Source organism: Tamandua tetradactyla, chromosome 1 (assembly GCF_023851605.1).
Source record: "Tamandua tetradactyla isolate mTamTet1 chromosome 1, mTamTet1.pri, whole genome shotgun sequence".
NCBI classification, from domain to species: Eukaryota; Metazoa; Chordata; class Mammalia; order Pilosa; family Myrmecophagidae; genus Tamandua; species Tamandua tetradactyla.
In genome coordinates this window covers 101207119-101224294 of record NC_135327.1, presented here as the reverse complement: position 1 = coordinate 101224294, position 17176 = coordinate 101207119, and the positions used below count along the sequence as shown (strand labels likewise).

The window sequence follows — 17176 nt, the reverse complement described above, 5'->3', positions numbered from 1 at the left end:
CTGAGATACTTTTTTTTTTTCATTTATCAGTCTGGCAAAGATCAAGAAGACTCATCGTATCATACGCGGACGGAAGTATGAGGAGCAGGTGTTCTCCACCACATCCGATGGAGTGTAAATTGGTACAACCTCTATCTGCCTCTATCTATCAAAACTGACCATATCCCTTCAGTCAGCAATTCCATTTCTAGGAAATGTTCCTACGAATACACTCACATGTGTGAAATCACACTTGGACAAGATTATTCATTGTAGCCTTATCTGTAATAACAAAAGGTTGGAAACAACCTAAAATTCCATCAAAGGGGATTGGTTAAATAAATGGAATACAGTTGCTAAGAGGAGAAGGCAGCCCTGAACCTCCTGATAAGAAAAGACTGTTCAGACACATTCAGCAAAGAAAGCAAGGTGTAGACAGTGTAATTAATGTGCCACCATTTAAATAGAAGAATAAAATTAAATCATGGGAAATATGAGTACACATAGATGTATGGAATATTTCTAGAAGGAATCACAAGAAACCTGTAATAGTAGTTGCCTCTAAAAAGCTGAATTAGTTGGCTCAGGCATGGTGGAAGTAACTCAATTTTCACTGACACCCTTTGAATTTTGTGTCATGGCTACAAGTTATCTATGCAAAAACTATATGTGTGTGTGCATGTGTGTGTGTGTGTGTGTGTATAAACATTTAAAAATAAAATGAAATCTACAAGCCAATTTATTTGCCTTTTTTTTTTAGTAGCTATTTCTGGTTTGGTTTTGTTTTTAGCTCTCTTCCCTTCTTGCTTTGTCTATCTTAATCCTTTTCTCTCTTTTTTCCTTCTCCTCTATTCTTTCCCTTGCCCCATCTTTTCCTATTATAACATCAACCAAAAAAATAGCATCTACCAACACTCTAACATACACAAATAATTGTGCTTCATATATGTGATTTCATTTAATTCTCCTAACCACCTCAGAAGGTAAGTTTTATCTGCCACAGTTTACAAATGAGGAGACTCAGGCACAGGGAATCAAGCCCCCTGCCCAAGGACACACAAGCAGTAAGGGATGAAGCTGGCATTTAAACCAATTTTTCTGAATCTGAAATCCATGCTTTTCCTAGCAAGCCACACTGTCTGAAATATGGAATGAACATTTTTTTAAAATTTTGCATAAAATATTACAATCTTTGTGTCTAATTTGCAAGTCAAGTGAGCTTAATATTTTACGACTTTTAAAACACAAGCACACAAAGCAAATCAGACAACTGAAGTTGTTTTTTACTTCCAAACCTTTGATGATAATTTTCAAAACATCAGTAAGAAAGAGAGCCCACCTTTTATTCATTCATCACCCTGAGCAACTACCAGGTGTTCAGTTCTGTGCTGTTTGTTGGAATTAGAAAGATAGAGTCCTTATAAAATTCTCAAATGCAGAGAGAGAAATAATCATAATAGGTAATGCTTATAGAGCCCGTACTGTATGCCAGACAAAACACATTACATAGGTTCCAATAACTGTATGATGTAAGGTTTGATTGTTCTCCCCATTTTACAAATGAGAAAAATGAAGCCCAGATTGAAAATAACTTCCTAGCTCTCTGCAGTTTATAAATTGTGGAACAGGGGTTTGAATCCAGGCAGTCAACCTCAGAGTCTGTGTACCATTGCAGCACTGCTTGGAAACAGATTAGTTTCCATAGTACATGACCTGCAGGAGAGTAAGGGAAACCTCTCATTATTCCTGGAAATGGGTCAGAGAAGACTTCCCGGAGTATCAAGGAATGATCTGAGTTTTGATGGATATTCAGATTATAGAGACGTCACAGCATCCGCAAGATGTCATTTGATCCTGCACTGAAACAGTTTTGAAAGACTGACATCCTTTGGAGAAAAAAAACGTAGCGTAGAGTCCCGTGTGACCTGCCTGGGAGTTGTGCCATGTAATGGGACTACATTTCTTTTAGGGAGTTTTATAATTTACTCAATATTCTGAAGTTTGGATACAACACAGTCAAGTACCAACCAGGTTGTTAGAAGACGGCAGGGGGGGTGGATTTAATGACAGTTTATTTTCCTAATGCAATGTCCTAGAAACATGCAATAGAACTAGCAGAGATGAATCAGAAGGAGGATGCAGCACACTAAGACATAATGCCAAAAACAACATTAGAAGTGATTCCTTGTGATTCTGGTACAGTCAAAAGCTTAGCTTATGACCCAAGTACAAGCAGTCTCTTGGGGACCCTCTGAACCCTTCCTGGCCATTCAGAACACGGGCCCCAAAGCAGCTTCTTATTCATCCACTGTGGGTGGGAAAAAGACAATGACAAAGCGGAACTCTTGGCCTCTGGGCTGTCTCTTTTTCGTGTCTAATTTCCTCACGGTGACCAATCTTCAGTCTCTAATTTGACTCACGGCATAAAAAAAGAGCTGGAGTCAGCCTCTATCCTAATCCACCAAGGCATGGTCCAGTATCTGTCTGGGGGAAAATCTACAAAATCTCTTGCTATAGAACCAGCTTGCCCTGTGCTTACCTCACTCTCTCTGTCAGCATCTTTCATCTGGGGGCATAGAATCAGTATGCATATACCAGAATAATCTCCTTGACACATTTTATGGCTGATTGCCTCTGAAATATAATAAAGTCAAATAGACTTTAATGCCTTTGGTGCATGCTTTTCCTGCACTCCCCAAATAGTACCCACATATTAACCAATCTCTCTCTTGATTCCATTGATTTTGCCTTCAAAATATCCCTCCATCACCTTGGACCCAGTGGCATACTGGAAAATGTTTCACAACTAGCTCTCAGGGTGGAGGGCAATATCTAACTTGGAACATTTGCCAACTTCCGTGGTGTAAAGACTCACACCATGTCTGATGGAGTCAGTGATGCAGAGCTGGAAAGAGATATGCATGATGGGCTCTCCGGAGCCTGTGCCAGCTCCAACATCTCCCTGCCTGGCCCCCGTCCTAGTCCTGTGTCAAGATGCTGCAACAGCCTCCAGGTTCAGCTCCCTGACTCCAATCCTCCAGAGCCTACTTCCCGTCATCTCAGATTAAATATTTTCATCGTATCACTGTTCTGCTCAAACCACCTTTCTTGGCTCCTTATTTCCTTCATTTCCACCTACCTTTCAACAAAACCTCCTTCCCCATGATCTGGTCCCACCTATCTAGAGTAGCTAAACTTAACAAATAAAAATACAAGGTGCCCAGTTAAATACAGGGGGATCAGTTAAGTTTGAATTTTAGGTGAACAGTGAACAATTTTTTATCATAAGTATGTCCTGTGCAAAGTATAGGAACATACCTATACTAAAAAACTGTTTATCTGAAATTTCAATTTATCTGGGCATCCTGTATTTTATCTGGCAACCCTGCAGGTAACCTACCTACTACATTTTAACTCTCCTTCCGAACATCACCCTTTGCTCAAGTCCCACAAGTGAAGATAATACCCAGTTCCAATAAAGGGAAGCTTAAAGGAATTAATGTAAGTAAAGTATCCATCCCAGAACCCAGCTCTTAACAAATACTGATTGGTTATTCCAATTATTCCCAGTATCTTATAAGGAAAAAACAAAATAAAACAAAACAAAAACATGGTCATAGAAGCCAAGGGCCAGGAGACCTCCTGGAATGTCACAGTACATCCAAACTATCCCAAATAGGTATTTGGGATTACATTTTTTAAAGGTATCTAAAGGTGAAAGAAGTGCTAAAATAGCCCAGTAGTTTCCCATATCTCAGTTTCCCCAAGGCTATTCACCCCTCCCCGAAACACCTCCCCCACCACCCCTACAGGAGGGTTTAGCTTTGTGGTGGGTCTAGCTTCAGTTCCCATCAGAAATGCCTTTTCTCCTACAGGAACAACTGAGCCACACCAAGCAATAGGTCACCTCAGGGAGATACAACCGGAACTGACAGTGGAAAGAAAAGAGATGTCATAAGACTGCAAACTCCTTATCAAGATGCACTTATTTATTTATTTTTGGCTTGGTAAAATACTCCCCAATAAGGAATTTCAAGGTACTAGAGGAAATGAGGCACACGAGATGCCGAGAGATATGACGCCATCACCGCGACAGGACTCCACCTGTCCTCTCCCTCCAGCGCTGAGAAGCAATGAGCTACTGACGCCCACTCGGAGTTCCGACCAACTCTCGGCAGTGTCACGTTACTAGAACCAGCTGAAAAGCAAGTTTCCGCCGAACTTCAAATTTCATGTACATGATATCAAACAATCAACATGACACACTGATTTAGAGATTTCATTACTCCATGAAAAACCTTTAAATTAACCGCCAGGGAAAACCAGTGATTCTTTTTTCAAATGCTCCTTACCCTCATTAAGATATGAACTCCTTAATGCCTAAATTGTACAGTTCCTATTTGACATGGTGGAAAAGTTTTGCGAATGGATGGTGGTGATGGTAGCACAACGTTATGAATATAATTAACAGCACTGAATCTTATATTTGAAAGTGGTTAAAAGGGGAAATCTTAAGTCGTATACATGTTACTAGAATAAAAATTAAACAAAAACACACATGGGCCTGTATAACACAATTTTAGGGAAATCTAACATAAAACATGGACTATAGTTAATGAAACAATTGTAATAATATACTTTGATGAACTGTGATAAATGTACCACACTAATATAAGATGCTGATAACTGGGGGTTTATAGGAACTCTGTATTTTCTGTATGATTTTTCTGTAAAACTACAACTTCTCTAATAAAAAAAAAAGATATGAACTTTTTCTCAGTGCCTTAGAAAGTGTTTATATTCATGAGTCATCTATAAACCTCGCTTTATGTTTTCCTTCTGAATTCTGATTGTACTTCTATTGTAGATCTATTATTTATATCCCCACTACTCAGAGAATTACCCAGAATGTTGTGCATAAAAAGCTATATTAAAAAGAAAAGCAGGTTATAAAAACACTATATATGCTGTTTCCTAGATACTTGTATATGTATAACTATATTGAAAAACCTCCAGAACAATTACACCGTAATGATAATAATTATTACGTAACTCCAGGTAATAAGATAATTTGGCAAAGGTAGTTTTTTTCCTTTTAGCCTCTTTCTCTTTTTATCCATTTTCTACATTGAACATGTATTATTTGCTTAATTTTTAAACGTTTAATTTTGAATGTTGATCTGTTTGTGTGTGTACAATAACCAAAAAAACTGCTGCCTCCTTGCACTGGTATGTCTTAATTCTGGCCTCTTCTGAACCAGTTTGGTCTGTCCCAAGGGCACCAAGATCCTCCACATGTCATAATGGGTGGTACCTTAACCAGTCACAACAGGTCTACAAACAGCTTTTTGGGGTATGACTTTTGGACATTTAAGAACTACTTCTCAATATGGAGTCTCCTAGCCCTCTAGTTTCATCAAGAATAAGCATTGGACTGTTAAGCATAGCTAATGAAGATCCACGGAATCACAAAATGTTGCAGGGAATTCAGAAAGCATCTCCCTGCCTGTCTCCTGTTACAAAGGAGGAAATGGAGCCCTGAGATGGGAGAGTACCCAGCTCACAATTCACTTTTTAGTGACCTTCTCAGCACTCATATCTGCTTGCAGCTATACTTGTAAAACACAAGAAACCAAGGATTCGGTAATGCAGAGAAAAGATAAGCTTAATTCAGGGAAACCCTATATTCAGCCAAAAGTTTTTGCTGGCAAGTTACGCCACAACCCCATTCTGAATCCTGCAGTCAAGAAGGCCAGGTGGCCTTTAGAAATTTGGCCAGGAGAGTAGCCACACAATGCCAGACCAAAATAGCCTGGCACCCAAATCTCCCACTGACACTTGACCTGCCTCAGATGACACCTCTAGTGTTTTCAACAGCTTTCCTGAAACCACAATGAACAAACGATACAGAGAGAGGAGTATGTAGGAAGGCTTCCTTCTTGGTTGTCCCAGGAGGATGGAAGAATCTCAGGCAGTCAGCAGCAATAGCACAGGTGGCAAGTGCCCAAGCAAACTTCCTAAGAAACGCCTTGCTGTGTACATCAAAAGACAATTTCAGATCTAGGGTAAAAGGAAGAGTTTCTACAAATCCTGTTTATGTGACAAGCTGAGTGCTATATTAGGTCATGGCTTTCTTTCTGTGCCTCATGCCCTCCCCCCCACCCAGGAAAGCAGCACATAAGAAACATGGCCTCCAGGGTGGTGGTTTTAGAGCAATCACCCCACAGAGCCCTGGGGGACATAATCCTGGGGCTCAGACATAGACCACTGTGGAGACCTAAGCAGCCCAGGAGGAGCCATGGACCTGCTGGGTCAAAGCACCAGCAGCCAACCAGTTCAGACTTCATGGGGGATGTTTGGCATTTAAGGCTGTCCTTGCACAGAGAGGGTGCAATGTCTATGGCACATCTATGTCTATGGCACGTCTAGGGTCAAGGACTCTGTCCTGTGCAGCACATACTCACACACACACACACACACACACACACACACAGAGAGAGAGAAAACACAGAATTCAATAGCTTGGAATAATCACCTGTGGTTCTTTGACCTTCTTACCTGGATCTAGATTCTCCCGTCACATTTTTCAATCAAGGTAGACCCTTCTTTAGAAATAAAGAAACTCTCAGAATTACAGAGCTCTCAATACTCCAAAGCATTTCATGGGAATTATTCCATTAAGAAGACTAGAGAAATCTTCCCTCCCTTCATGGATTCAGCCTGCAAAGAAGAGCACACACAAGGCTAAGTCCAGAGGACTAAGTCATGCTTTTTAACAAATAAGTCACCAAAAGGGCAGGGAAGGGAGATGAAATATGCCACAACCAGGCCAACAGAATCCCCTGGTCTAGCCGTTACATGTGATGCCTGTAAATGGGTTCTTAGTACCTTAATTTTGAGGGAAAAGAGTAGAGAAAATCAGCCAATATTTTTGCATGCTTAGTTTCTGCCTATGACACTGAGCTCAAGAGAACTGAGATCTTTGGAGAAACCAAAGATGGTTCAAATGACTCTTATGAGAATAAATTAACTTATTGCTCCTAGCTGACAAATTGAAGTTTCCTAATTGTAAAGCAGAATCAGCTGCCATCAACATAGAAGGCCTGCCCCACAGATGGAGAACAAAGCACTGAAACTCAGCCTCAGGGACCTCCCCACCCCTGAGGGTGCAGAGAAAATGGGACTCCTTTGGAATTAGCAAGGTAATTTCTCCTCAGCAAACCAGGTTCAGAGCAGATGGCTATCAACATTTTGAGACTGTAGTACCTTTCCAGGCCTAGAGAAAGGGGAGAAAGGGGCTATGGTCCTGGGGGGGTGGGGGGGAGAGGTGTAGGGTCCAAGACAGGGGAGTCTTAATTGTCCCAAAGGAGGTTACTTCCCTCCTAGGATGCCTGGGTTTTCCCACCTCAGCAGGGGGTGGTAACTCGGCACATAGTAGAACAAGGAGGGCAAAACAAGGCCGACTTCCCTGCCTAGTCTGGAATCGGAATCATAGCAGGTCCTACGCCATTTTTCTGGCCTGCAGAGAGCTAGGCCCAATCTCAGAACACCCTCCCCTCCTCAGAAAAGCTGAGGCCAGAGCCACAGACGGGCAGCAAATGTGGCCTCAGAACTGAGGTTATGAGGGCCAACACTGAGATGGGGCCAGGCTGAAAACTCTCAGGAGCTTTGGTCCCCAGGCCTGGCTGCCTTCCAAAATCAACCCGCCTTTCCAAAGAAGCATCTCACAGATCCCTTATGTTCTCTCTCCAAGCAATACCACCACTTTCCTTAAAGTAGAGACACTTCCAAGAGCCTTGTAGACCTGCTCAGAAGGTCTCAATCCTGGAAGGAGCTGTTAAATTACCCACTGTTTCAGTTTGCAGACTTAAGACATCGTGACAAGTGAAACTAAATTCTGACAGCAACTGCAAGTTCCTCAGTACCCAGTGACTTCCCTTTTTTTACCTTGGGATCCTCCCTCCTTTTAAATCACAGACCCACCCAATCCCATACCCCCACCACCCAGAATGCAAACAGAAGGCACACCACACACTTATGAGATGTGGAGATCATCATTCTCCCTAAAAGCTTAAGTTAGTTTCCCCCCTTCACCTTGAATGCAGTAAGGGACCCTATGAACTGGACTCCACCAACATGTAGGGCATGCATGGGCAATAATTCTGAGGGATCTACAGGACCAGCCAGCCCTAGATAAAGTGGTAAAGGAAGGAAAACCGACTTAGGGCTCCTTCTTCCTCCCAATGTGTTCCCATTTGTCCTGCTCTTTTGGTCTCAGCTGGCAGTCTCATAATTAAGGTGTGAATTAATAAAGGCTGACAACAAAGCCTTTCCTGGTCATCAGTGCGTATTAAAATAAGAAGGATGTGCTCTCTAGGTAGAAGCCCTATTAAGATGAAAAGGAAGGAAGTGCTAATGGTGGAATTACAGCTTCAGATCCAGGGAGAATCCATTTCTCCCACAAGCAAAAGCCAACCCAAGGTATTGAGCTATAAAAGACCCATGCTAGGTGTCAGTGTCCCTCAAACTCTCTCTCACACAAACACACACACATACACCTGTCCCTTTCCTGTCCCTTTCCAGAAGAAAATAATCTGAGTGCCACCCTCAGGAGTTTGAATAATGATAAGGCCACTTACAGGGAGGGCTGCTAACTTCTGACATAGAACACTCAGCAGAAGGCACTGCAGAAACTCTAAGAGAAGCAAGCTATGCTGATGATCTAAATTGAGGGGCCTGATTTGGAGATCTTAATGTTCTCAAAAAAGAAGTCACATTTTCTTTTTCATTTCTCACTTTGTGCCATGAATTATTTTCAATGAAACATAAAAATTCATTTTTCCAGAGGCTAAATAATTGGGAGACCTGAGGATCACTAGCTTATTCATAGTTCCTTCAGATAAGACACTGGGTGAGTTGACGGACAGGGAGACAAAGGAAGCTAATGTTTATGGCATGATTACTGTGCACCATGAGTGTTTTCATACTTTATCTCATTCAATCTTCACAACAGCCCTAATAAGGAGAGAACTATCATTATCCCAGTTTTACAGATGAGCAAACAAGGGCACAGATCTTTACAGTAACTTAGCCAGGGTCACCAGCTAGCAAGTGGCAAAGCTGGGTTCTGACCCGAGTCGGTGACTCAAAGTCTACAATCTACATGTGCTTTTCCACGTGGAAATGCATGAATGCATCCAGACCACTGGAAGTGAGGGCGTGTCTGTGTGTGTGTGTGTGTGTACACGTACTGAGCCAATACAGCAAAAACAGAGGTAAGGATCTGGTAGTTGAGAAACCCAGGTTAGTAATGGAGGATTTAGTTGACAAACTGGGTTAGGCACCACCTCTGAGGAAAGGGAGACTTACTTTTCCTGTATGCCCTTATGTCCTGTTTGAACCTTTTATCCTGTGTATGTACTTCCTACTTTAAAAACACTGTTAATGAAAAGATAAACCTGGATGTTGTTGTTCATCCACAATATTTAAGTATCTGAATTTTACTATATTATATTTTTAAAAAATAGATATTTGAGGAAAACCAGAGGCCTATCAGGGCACAGAGCACAGGGTGCTGGGAGAGGAGGCTCCATTCAGCGCATGAGAGAGAACTCAGCTCCAGAGTGACCAAGTCGCTCAAGACCAAAGAGCACTAAAAGTGAAACCATCAGCCATCCTCCTCCATTTTCATTTTCAAACTAAAAACCCAGCTAGTTCCAGAGGGCCAACCAGCTTCTCTGTTTAGAATGTCAGTAAAAGAGTGGATGACCTCACTTTCCCCAATAGGCACGGCCTGAAATACACGCAAAACAAAACTTTCCAAAGTCAATTCATATTTTAAATGTCCTAGCTAGCAGAAGTGGTTGTTTTAGCAATCCTGAAGAGTCCCCTTTGCCAAAGCAAAGAACCCAATTGCAATGTTATCACTGTGTTTGGCACATACATTTGGTACGGACAATACAAGGATTCCAGCTTCAATCTGGAGCCAATAACCCTCAGAGCTGCTGTGTGCCTGGAAACTGGTCCTGCAGCCATGTCCAGAGTCCATTTGCATGAGACCAAGACCCTTCAGCAAGAGACTTCATCCTAAGGGCAGGGGGAGTCCGTAAGCAAAGACTTGGGTGTAGGAGGGGAAGCGTGATTCAGAGCTTAGAGCCATGTTTACATTAGGTACCTTTGGATTCAAATCAAGTCATACAGGGAGAGGGGAGCTGTGACCGCAGATTCCAAAGGTTGCCACAAGCTCCTCCTTTGACATCCCTGTTAAAGAGGTGAGGCGTGTTCTCCCTATTTCAGTCCAGAACCAAGCGGGCTTCTTTACCTTCATGGCTCCAGCAGATCCAGCACCACCAGGCCACCTCCCGGGTCCCCAACAGGAGCAGGATCGCAGGGTGGCAGGCACTGCTGGCGGGGCCCGGCAGCAGTGGGGAAGGTGCAAGAGATTACCCTCAGCAGAAATCAAAAGCTCCATGGGGAGGATCTCCAAGGGACCATAAAGGGAGCAAGCGCAGCTGATAGTGCACTCACCCAAGTGGGCAGAATCAGGTGAGGAGGAGAGGGGCAGATGCAATCATTTAAGTGAGCAACTAGAGACTCTTATAAATAACTGCACGAGTTGAGGGCTGCCAGAGGATTCTATAACGGCAAGTCACGGTGAGAGCCAGGAAAAGAAAACTACAGCAGGTTACTGGTAAGACCAGGTTTGTGATCCCAGGCTGATGGGTCGTGTGGTATTGTCTGAGGAAGCTCAGATCAGAATATCTTAGGTTTTTTTCAAATACAAAAAAAACTGAGATACTGAAGCCTACCCTATTAATCTTGTAATTGAAGTCTTGTGTGTGTTTTTAATCATAGTCAGCTTTAGCTTTTTTGTCTTGTAGTAATTCGTGCATTCTTAAGCCTTACTTTCTTTCTCAAGAGATGCCAAAGTGCTGAGTCACTAAAAGAAAAGGAAAAAGAAAAGTTAGGGGAAAGGGATCCTGCCTCTAGAACTAGCCTCAATGATGACCTAAGTCGCACTTTCCTCGCCTCCCCCCCCCCCCAGTTGTGATTCCTGTGATGCTAAAGGACGTCACGTTGCACAATCTTAATAAGGTTTCCAATCAGCCCCACCCGCTCTGGCCCCACCTCCACCCTCCAACAAAGATTTATCAAATGTGGGATTTTCCCATGAGTCTCAATACTAGAGTCTCAAGCCCCAATAAATATGAGACTGGGGATGTATGAGGCTCATTCAGCCCTCAAGCCCACCAGGAACCAGAGCCCCATCTGCCCTCCAGGAGCTGAGCTATGAACTCCCTCTCCACAAGTAAGTGAAGAAAATCCCAGCCCTGCAGCTGCTGGCTGCGAGCGCCCATGGGAGGGCGTGTGTGTGCTGGCTGGCAGACGGCCAGCAGCACTGCTCCCCCAGCGCTGAAGCCGCCTAACTTGCTGCTCTCTCTTCCCTCCACGCAGGCGCCCTCAGCCAAGTTGTCTTCTCTCTGGGGCTGCTCCTGGTGATGGCTACTGCTTTCCCCACCCCAGCTCAACTGGGAGAAGATGCCAAAGACGGTGGCACCCCCAGCAGACCACCACTCACCTCTTCACCCCAAGAACTCATTAAGTACATCCACGGCAAAGTCTCTGAACTGAAACAGGAGGTGGGTAGCCTTGATTGGTGTTGAAAGACCCATGTGGGGCATTCAATCTCCTTGCTCCTGGAAGCAGACAGGGGCTCTCATGCCTGGGAGGTCTCTGCTGGGGTCTGGGATCGTTCATGTTAGTGGCCAAAGGGGCAGGCTGTCTTCTGTGTTTCTCCTCTGCTGCTGATCTCAGGATGTTAACTTTCCTTCCTGGAAAATGCAAAACTGAGCTGGAATCCATGCCCACTGGCCCATTCCCAGCTCCACACTTGGCATGAACTGAGGATCATTGCTTCTCAAGGCTCTCTTTTCCCTAGCCAAAAACAAGATATCGGCCTTCTTTTGTCCCTTGGACTTTGGGAAGATTAGAAAAGTACCACCTGAAATGAATGTTCCGCTTCTCAGGGCAGGTGCAGTACTTCTAGGTTTTGCAAGCTGAGCAGTTAGGACTTCCCAATGTCATTTCAGGCAAAATCGTAAGTAGGTTACAGCGGCCTCCAAGATGCTCTATTTGGTAGCAAAGAAAGAATACGGGAAAGGGGGTTGGGAGCCTGGATTTGTAGTTCTGGGCAAATCTTTACGAGCTCCGAGTCCCACCTGTAAAATTCTGCATGTGGACTAGATGATCTCAGAGGGCCTTCCAGCTGGCTCCAATTATTTTTAACCCCTTTTCATCAGTTATTGTCATTTATTAAGTACCTACTAGTACTGAGCAATTATCTATAGATATTATGTCTAATCCTCACAAACTTGGAAAAGATGTGTTTAATTTCCCCTAACTTGAAGATAAGGAAACTGAGACTATGGATAAATGACAAGCCTGCAGGCACAGCTGAGCCTGAAGTGGAACCCAAATGTACCCAGCTCTTATGTACCTTACTTGCTGGGATGCCAATGGGTTGTGACCTCATTTTTCTTGGAGAACTTACTAAGCGTCTTAGAACTTGAATCGGCCCTCTAGTGGCGTTTGTCTTAGGGGCACTTGTATAATAAATATTCTGGTACTCCTTCTCAGATATGTGACAAATATGACAAGTGTGGAAAAACACTTGGGGTACTGGCAGAAAACAAGCTGAACCTTCCAACCCTGGTAGAAGAAGATGGATGCTTCCAGCTTGGGTTCAACGAGGTATGGACTCATCATATTCACTTTCAGCTGTTGCTTGGGGAAAAGTTCTCCCTCTTGTGTGCAGGACCTGTATAAAGACAGGTACTCAAAGGCAACAAAGAATGGGGTAGATGTTAAGTGCAGTATATAGATTTCCTGAGAAAGACAATTTAAAACTTTTTTTGAAGGCAACTTATCTGTGCCCAGGCATGGTTAGAAATGGCCCCATCTGTGAAATGTTAAGAGCAAAACTTGCATGTTTGGCTGGTCAATTTTGACCGTCTTCCTCTTTGGCTGCCCCCGGCGAGCTCCTTTGTCCTCCCTCCCTGCTGAGGCCTTTCTCCACATCCTTCTCCCTCCAAACAGTGAGGTAGCCTGCACTGACTTCTGATTTTTCCACAAAAGGTAGTTTCAGCCCAACAGTGGCAAGGGCAGGAAGGCAGCCAGAGGGAAGGACATCAAGAGAAGAATTAGAGAAGGGGCCCTATTGCCACATTCTAGCATCTGTTGGGTTTTGAGTAAAACTGACTGTAGTGTGTTGATTGTCCAGATGTTTTTAATGGAGTGGCTGATGCTGTCCTGTGTCCCAAAACATGATGCCTAAGGAGTATTTGAAATTCCTTGGAAGGATAGAGGGAGAAATTGCTAAATTACAACTTTAACTTTAAAAATGGATGTCTGTCTTCCTTGCAATAGCCATTTTTTCCTCATCTTTCCTTTTAGGAAACTTGCCTGATGCGAATCACCACTGGTCTTCTGGAGTTTCAGATCTACCTGGAGTACCTGAAGAATTTTGAGGGTTATAAAGAAAAGATCGAAGATGTACAGATGGGTACCAAAGCCCTGGTCCAGATCCTGAAGCAAAAGGTGAGAAGTCTCTTCACCCCCTGACTTGACATGGAGGAAGAGAGGCTTAAAAGAAGCAAACTAGAGAATTTGGGGGTACAAAGCCAAGTCAAAAAAGATAGCTATGTGGAAATAGAAGGATCCAGGAAATATTTCCTGATAATTAAAAACTTTTGTTCTCTCCTTTCTACAAAGGGTACCCATAATTCCTTTTAAAACTGTTCCATTTAAATATGATGGATTTTAACTCAATATCTAATTAAGTAATAAAAAAAAATCTGAGGCAGAAGGAGGTACATGCAACCATACTCAGTGGTCCATCATAACAAAGAACAGAGAGCATAAGAAGTACTTTAATATTTTAATTATCGCCAAGTAACATTCTTGACATCCTGGTAGCTTCAACTAATTTTCCCTATTTATTACCAGGAGAGTTATTGCAGAGAAATGGCCCAAAAGTGAAGGGCAGTAGAGCAGGTAGCTAACTGTTCAAATGCCAAATAATGGAGGGTTGGCTGCACAAGGTATGAATGAGCCAATCCATCTGTTCTATCATGGACTGTTTGCTCTAAACCAGGAATTCTAATGCTTTTTCATATGCATGCGAATCTCCTGGGGATCTTGTTACAAGGCAGAGTCTGACTCTGTGGTCTGGGTAGAGCCTGAGATTCAAATTTCTAACAAGCTCCCAGGTGACCCTGCCCCTCCAGGACCACACTTTGAGGCAGAAGGCTTCCAAAAAGTGACTTATCCCCAAGTTCTGTGGGTCTATGGAAAAGTGTTTCCTCGTGCTTTTTTATACCACTGGATCTGAGTTCACAGTTCACTGGCTCTGAGGACACTCTAAATAGATGCTAGATGAATGGGGGAAAGGGAAACCAGTGAGGAGTATTCGAGACCACTAAAGAATCTACCAAACATCTTTAACTATAGGTTATCCATACTCCTTCAGGCAACAAACATCTATTGCATTCCAACTATATGCTAGGCTCTGTTTCAGAAACTAGAATATAAGATACCATTGCTGCTTTCGAGATGCTTGTGGCCTAAAGGGAGGCAGAGCAGCAAAGATACCATCCTGACTGAGTAGTTATGAGAGGGGCTTATGCAGTGCCATGGGCTCTGTGGAGAAGAAGCTCACTCCACCTGGGAGAGTTGGAACCAGCAGCCCCAATGGTCTCATTCACCCCAATGTTAAACATCTTCCCACAAATTAGAGCATCTGTCCACTGCAAAGAATGCTTCGCTATTTAAACAATCCTTTCTGCTTTCTTTTCCCTTCAGATAAAGAATCCAGATGAAGTAACCACCCCTGACCCAAACACAAATGCCACCCTGCTGACTAAGCAGCCACAGACCGACTGGCTGAAGAATACAACAGTTCACCTCATCCTGCAAAGCCTTAAGAACTTCATGGAGGCCAGCCTGAGGGTTCTTCGGTTAAGCAGCCCGAGTATCTAAGATCAGTGTAATTTGTGGGCATTCCTTCCTCTGGTCAGAAACCTGTCCGTTGGGCACATAACTTATGTTGTTCTCTATGAAGAACTAAAAGTATGAGCGTTAGGACACTATTTTAATTATTTTTAATTTATTGATATTTAACTATGTGAAGTTCAGTTAATTTATATAAGGGATAGGTATTTATATTTTTATGAAGTGCCACTTGAAATATTTTCTGTATTAGTTTTGAAATAGTAACATAAAATGGCTATACAGATCAAATATCTTTGTTTCAGAGCCGAATCATTTCTTGGAATGTGTAGGCTTACCTCAAATAAATTGCTAACTTATACATATTTTTTTAAAAATATTTATATTGTATTTATATAATGTTTGAATTGTTTTTATACCAATAAAGCACCTTTTTACAAAAATCAGCAGACATGCTTGTATGTTCTATGAAGCTTAATATAAATAAGTTGTCGCCAAACACCAAAACAAAAGAGCTAGAATCTCCCAGAGAATGATCAAGTCGAGCAGCTACTACATGTAAGATGCTAAGCTTAATGCATTGTATCTATCATATTTAATCATGGTGCTAGCAGACTCTTTGGGTATGGGAGAGTACGTGATTTGCTCAGTCACTCAGTGGGAAAGTTACACAAAGGCAAGATTTCAAACCCAGTACTATCAGTCACCAATCCCCTTGCTTTTAACCTTTAGGCTCCACTGCCTCCCAGGGAACTGAGAGATGATGGATAATGTTCCAAGGCATATTAATACAGGGAATAAATTTAAGGATGCAATCAAAAGCCCTTGAGACTAGGTAAATACTTGTAAAAGACATAGCAATGTGCAAGTTTCCTAATAATTAGAAGTCCAGCCTCTGTTTTAGTTTACTAGCCACTGGAATGCTATATACCACAAACAGAATAACTTTTTTTTTTAAAGATATAGAATGTTAATATAGAGAAAAAAATAAAAGTAATAATAGTAAAAACAAAACAAAAACCTATAGCTCGGATGCAGCTTCATTCAGTGTTTTAACATGATTACTTTACAATTAGGTATTGTGCTGTCCATTTTTGAGTTTTTGTATCTAGTCCTGTTGCAAAGTCTGTATCCCATCAGCTCCAATTACCCATTATCTTACCCTGTTTCTAACTCCTGCTGAACTCTGTTACCAATGACATATTCCAAGTTTATTCTCGAATGTCGATTCACATCATTGGGACCATACAGTATTTGTCTTTTAGTTTTTCGCTAGACTCACTCAGCATAATGTTCTCTAGGTCCATCCATGTTATTACATGCTTCGTAAGTTTATCCTGTCTTAAAGCTGCATAATATTCCATCGTATGTATATGCCACAGTTTGTTTAGCCACTCGTCTGTTGATGGACATTTTGGCTGTTTCCATCTCTTTGCAATTGTAAATAACACTGCTATAAACATTGGTGTGCAAATGTCCGTTTGAGTTTTTGCCCTTAATTCCTTTGAGTAGATTCCCAGCAATGGTATTGCTGGGTCGTATGGCAATTCTATATTCAGCTTTTTGAGGAACCGCCAAACTGCCTTCCATAGTGGTTGCACCATTTGACATTCCCACCAACAGTGGATAAGTGTGCCTCTTTCACCGCATCCTCTCCAGCACTTGTCATTTTCTGTTTTGTTGATAATGGCCATTCTGGTGGGTGCAGAATAACTTTTAAAAGAGTGAATTCATTAAGTTGCAAGTTTGTACTTCTAAGGCTGTGAAAATGTCCAAATTAAGGCACCAACAAGAGGTTACCTTCACTCGAGAAAGGCTGATGAAGTTCAGCGTCTCTAGCTCAGCTGGGAGTGCACATGGTGATGTCTGCTAGCTTTCTCTCCTGGCTTCTTGTTTCATGAAGCTTCCCTGAGGGCGTTTTTCTTCATCTCCAAAGGTCTCTAGCTGCGTGGGCTCTATTGGTTCTGGTTGCTCTGTCAGTTCTGGTGGCTACAAAGCTTTTTCCAAAATCCTTCCCTCTTAGGGGGCTCTAGTAAGTAACCCCACCTTGAATGGGTGGAGACACATCTCCATGGAAACCATCTAATCAAAAGTTACCACCAAATTGGGTGGATAATATCTCCATGGAAACAATCAAAAAGCTCTCACCCAGCAATACTGAATGAGGATTAAAGAACTTGGTTTTTCTGAG

General features: G+C 42.5%; 1 protein-coding gene and 1 long non-coding RNA gene across 4 annotated transcripts in view; one reads left to right on the top strand and one right to left on the bottom strand.

Moving 5' to 3' along the window:
* LOC143650830 (uncharacterized) overlaps positions 1–15375 on the bottom strand; it is a 116652-nt gene extending 101277 nt beyond the window's left edge. For 2 of the 3 annotated variants that reach the window (XR_013159679.1, XR_013159681.1), the window contains exons 1-3: positions 11558–15375; positions 10788–10918; positions 6538–6699 (exon numbers count right to left, since the gene is read on the bottom strand). This is a non-coding gene — a long non-coding RNA (uncharacterized LOC143650830). The remainder of the gene's footprint in view (positions 1–6537; positions 6700–10787; positions 10919–11557) is intronic. The other variant, XR_013159680.1, reaches the window with a different exon arrangement.
* On the top strand, positions 11174–15810 carry IL6 (interleukin 6). Its single transcript, XM_077122107.1, has 5 exons — positions 11174–11287; positions 11434–11618; positions 12616–12729; positions 13432–13575; positions 14839–15810. Exons 1-5 carry the CDS (start codon positions 11269–11271, stop codon positions 15013–15015), a joined length of 639 nt encoding a protein of 212 aa, XP_076978222.1. The 5' UTR covers positions 11174–11268; the 3' UTR covers positions 15016–15810.
* Positions 15811–17176: the final 1366 nt, after the last annotated feature.

What these genes read in the sequence shown, in the direction of transcription:
- IL6 (XM_077122107.1), top strand. An exon ending in TCTCTGAACTGAAACAGGAG is followed by an intron (nt 11,619 to 12,615) that starts GTGGGTAGCCTT and finishes ACTCCTTCTCAG; the next exon opens with ATATGTGACAAATATGACAA. An exon ending in TCCAGATCCTGAAGCAAAAG is followed by an intron (nt 13,576 to 14,838) that starts GTGAGAAGTCTC and finishes TTTTCCCTTCAG; the next exon opens with ATAAAGAATCCAGATGAAGT.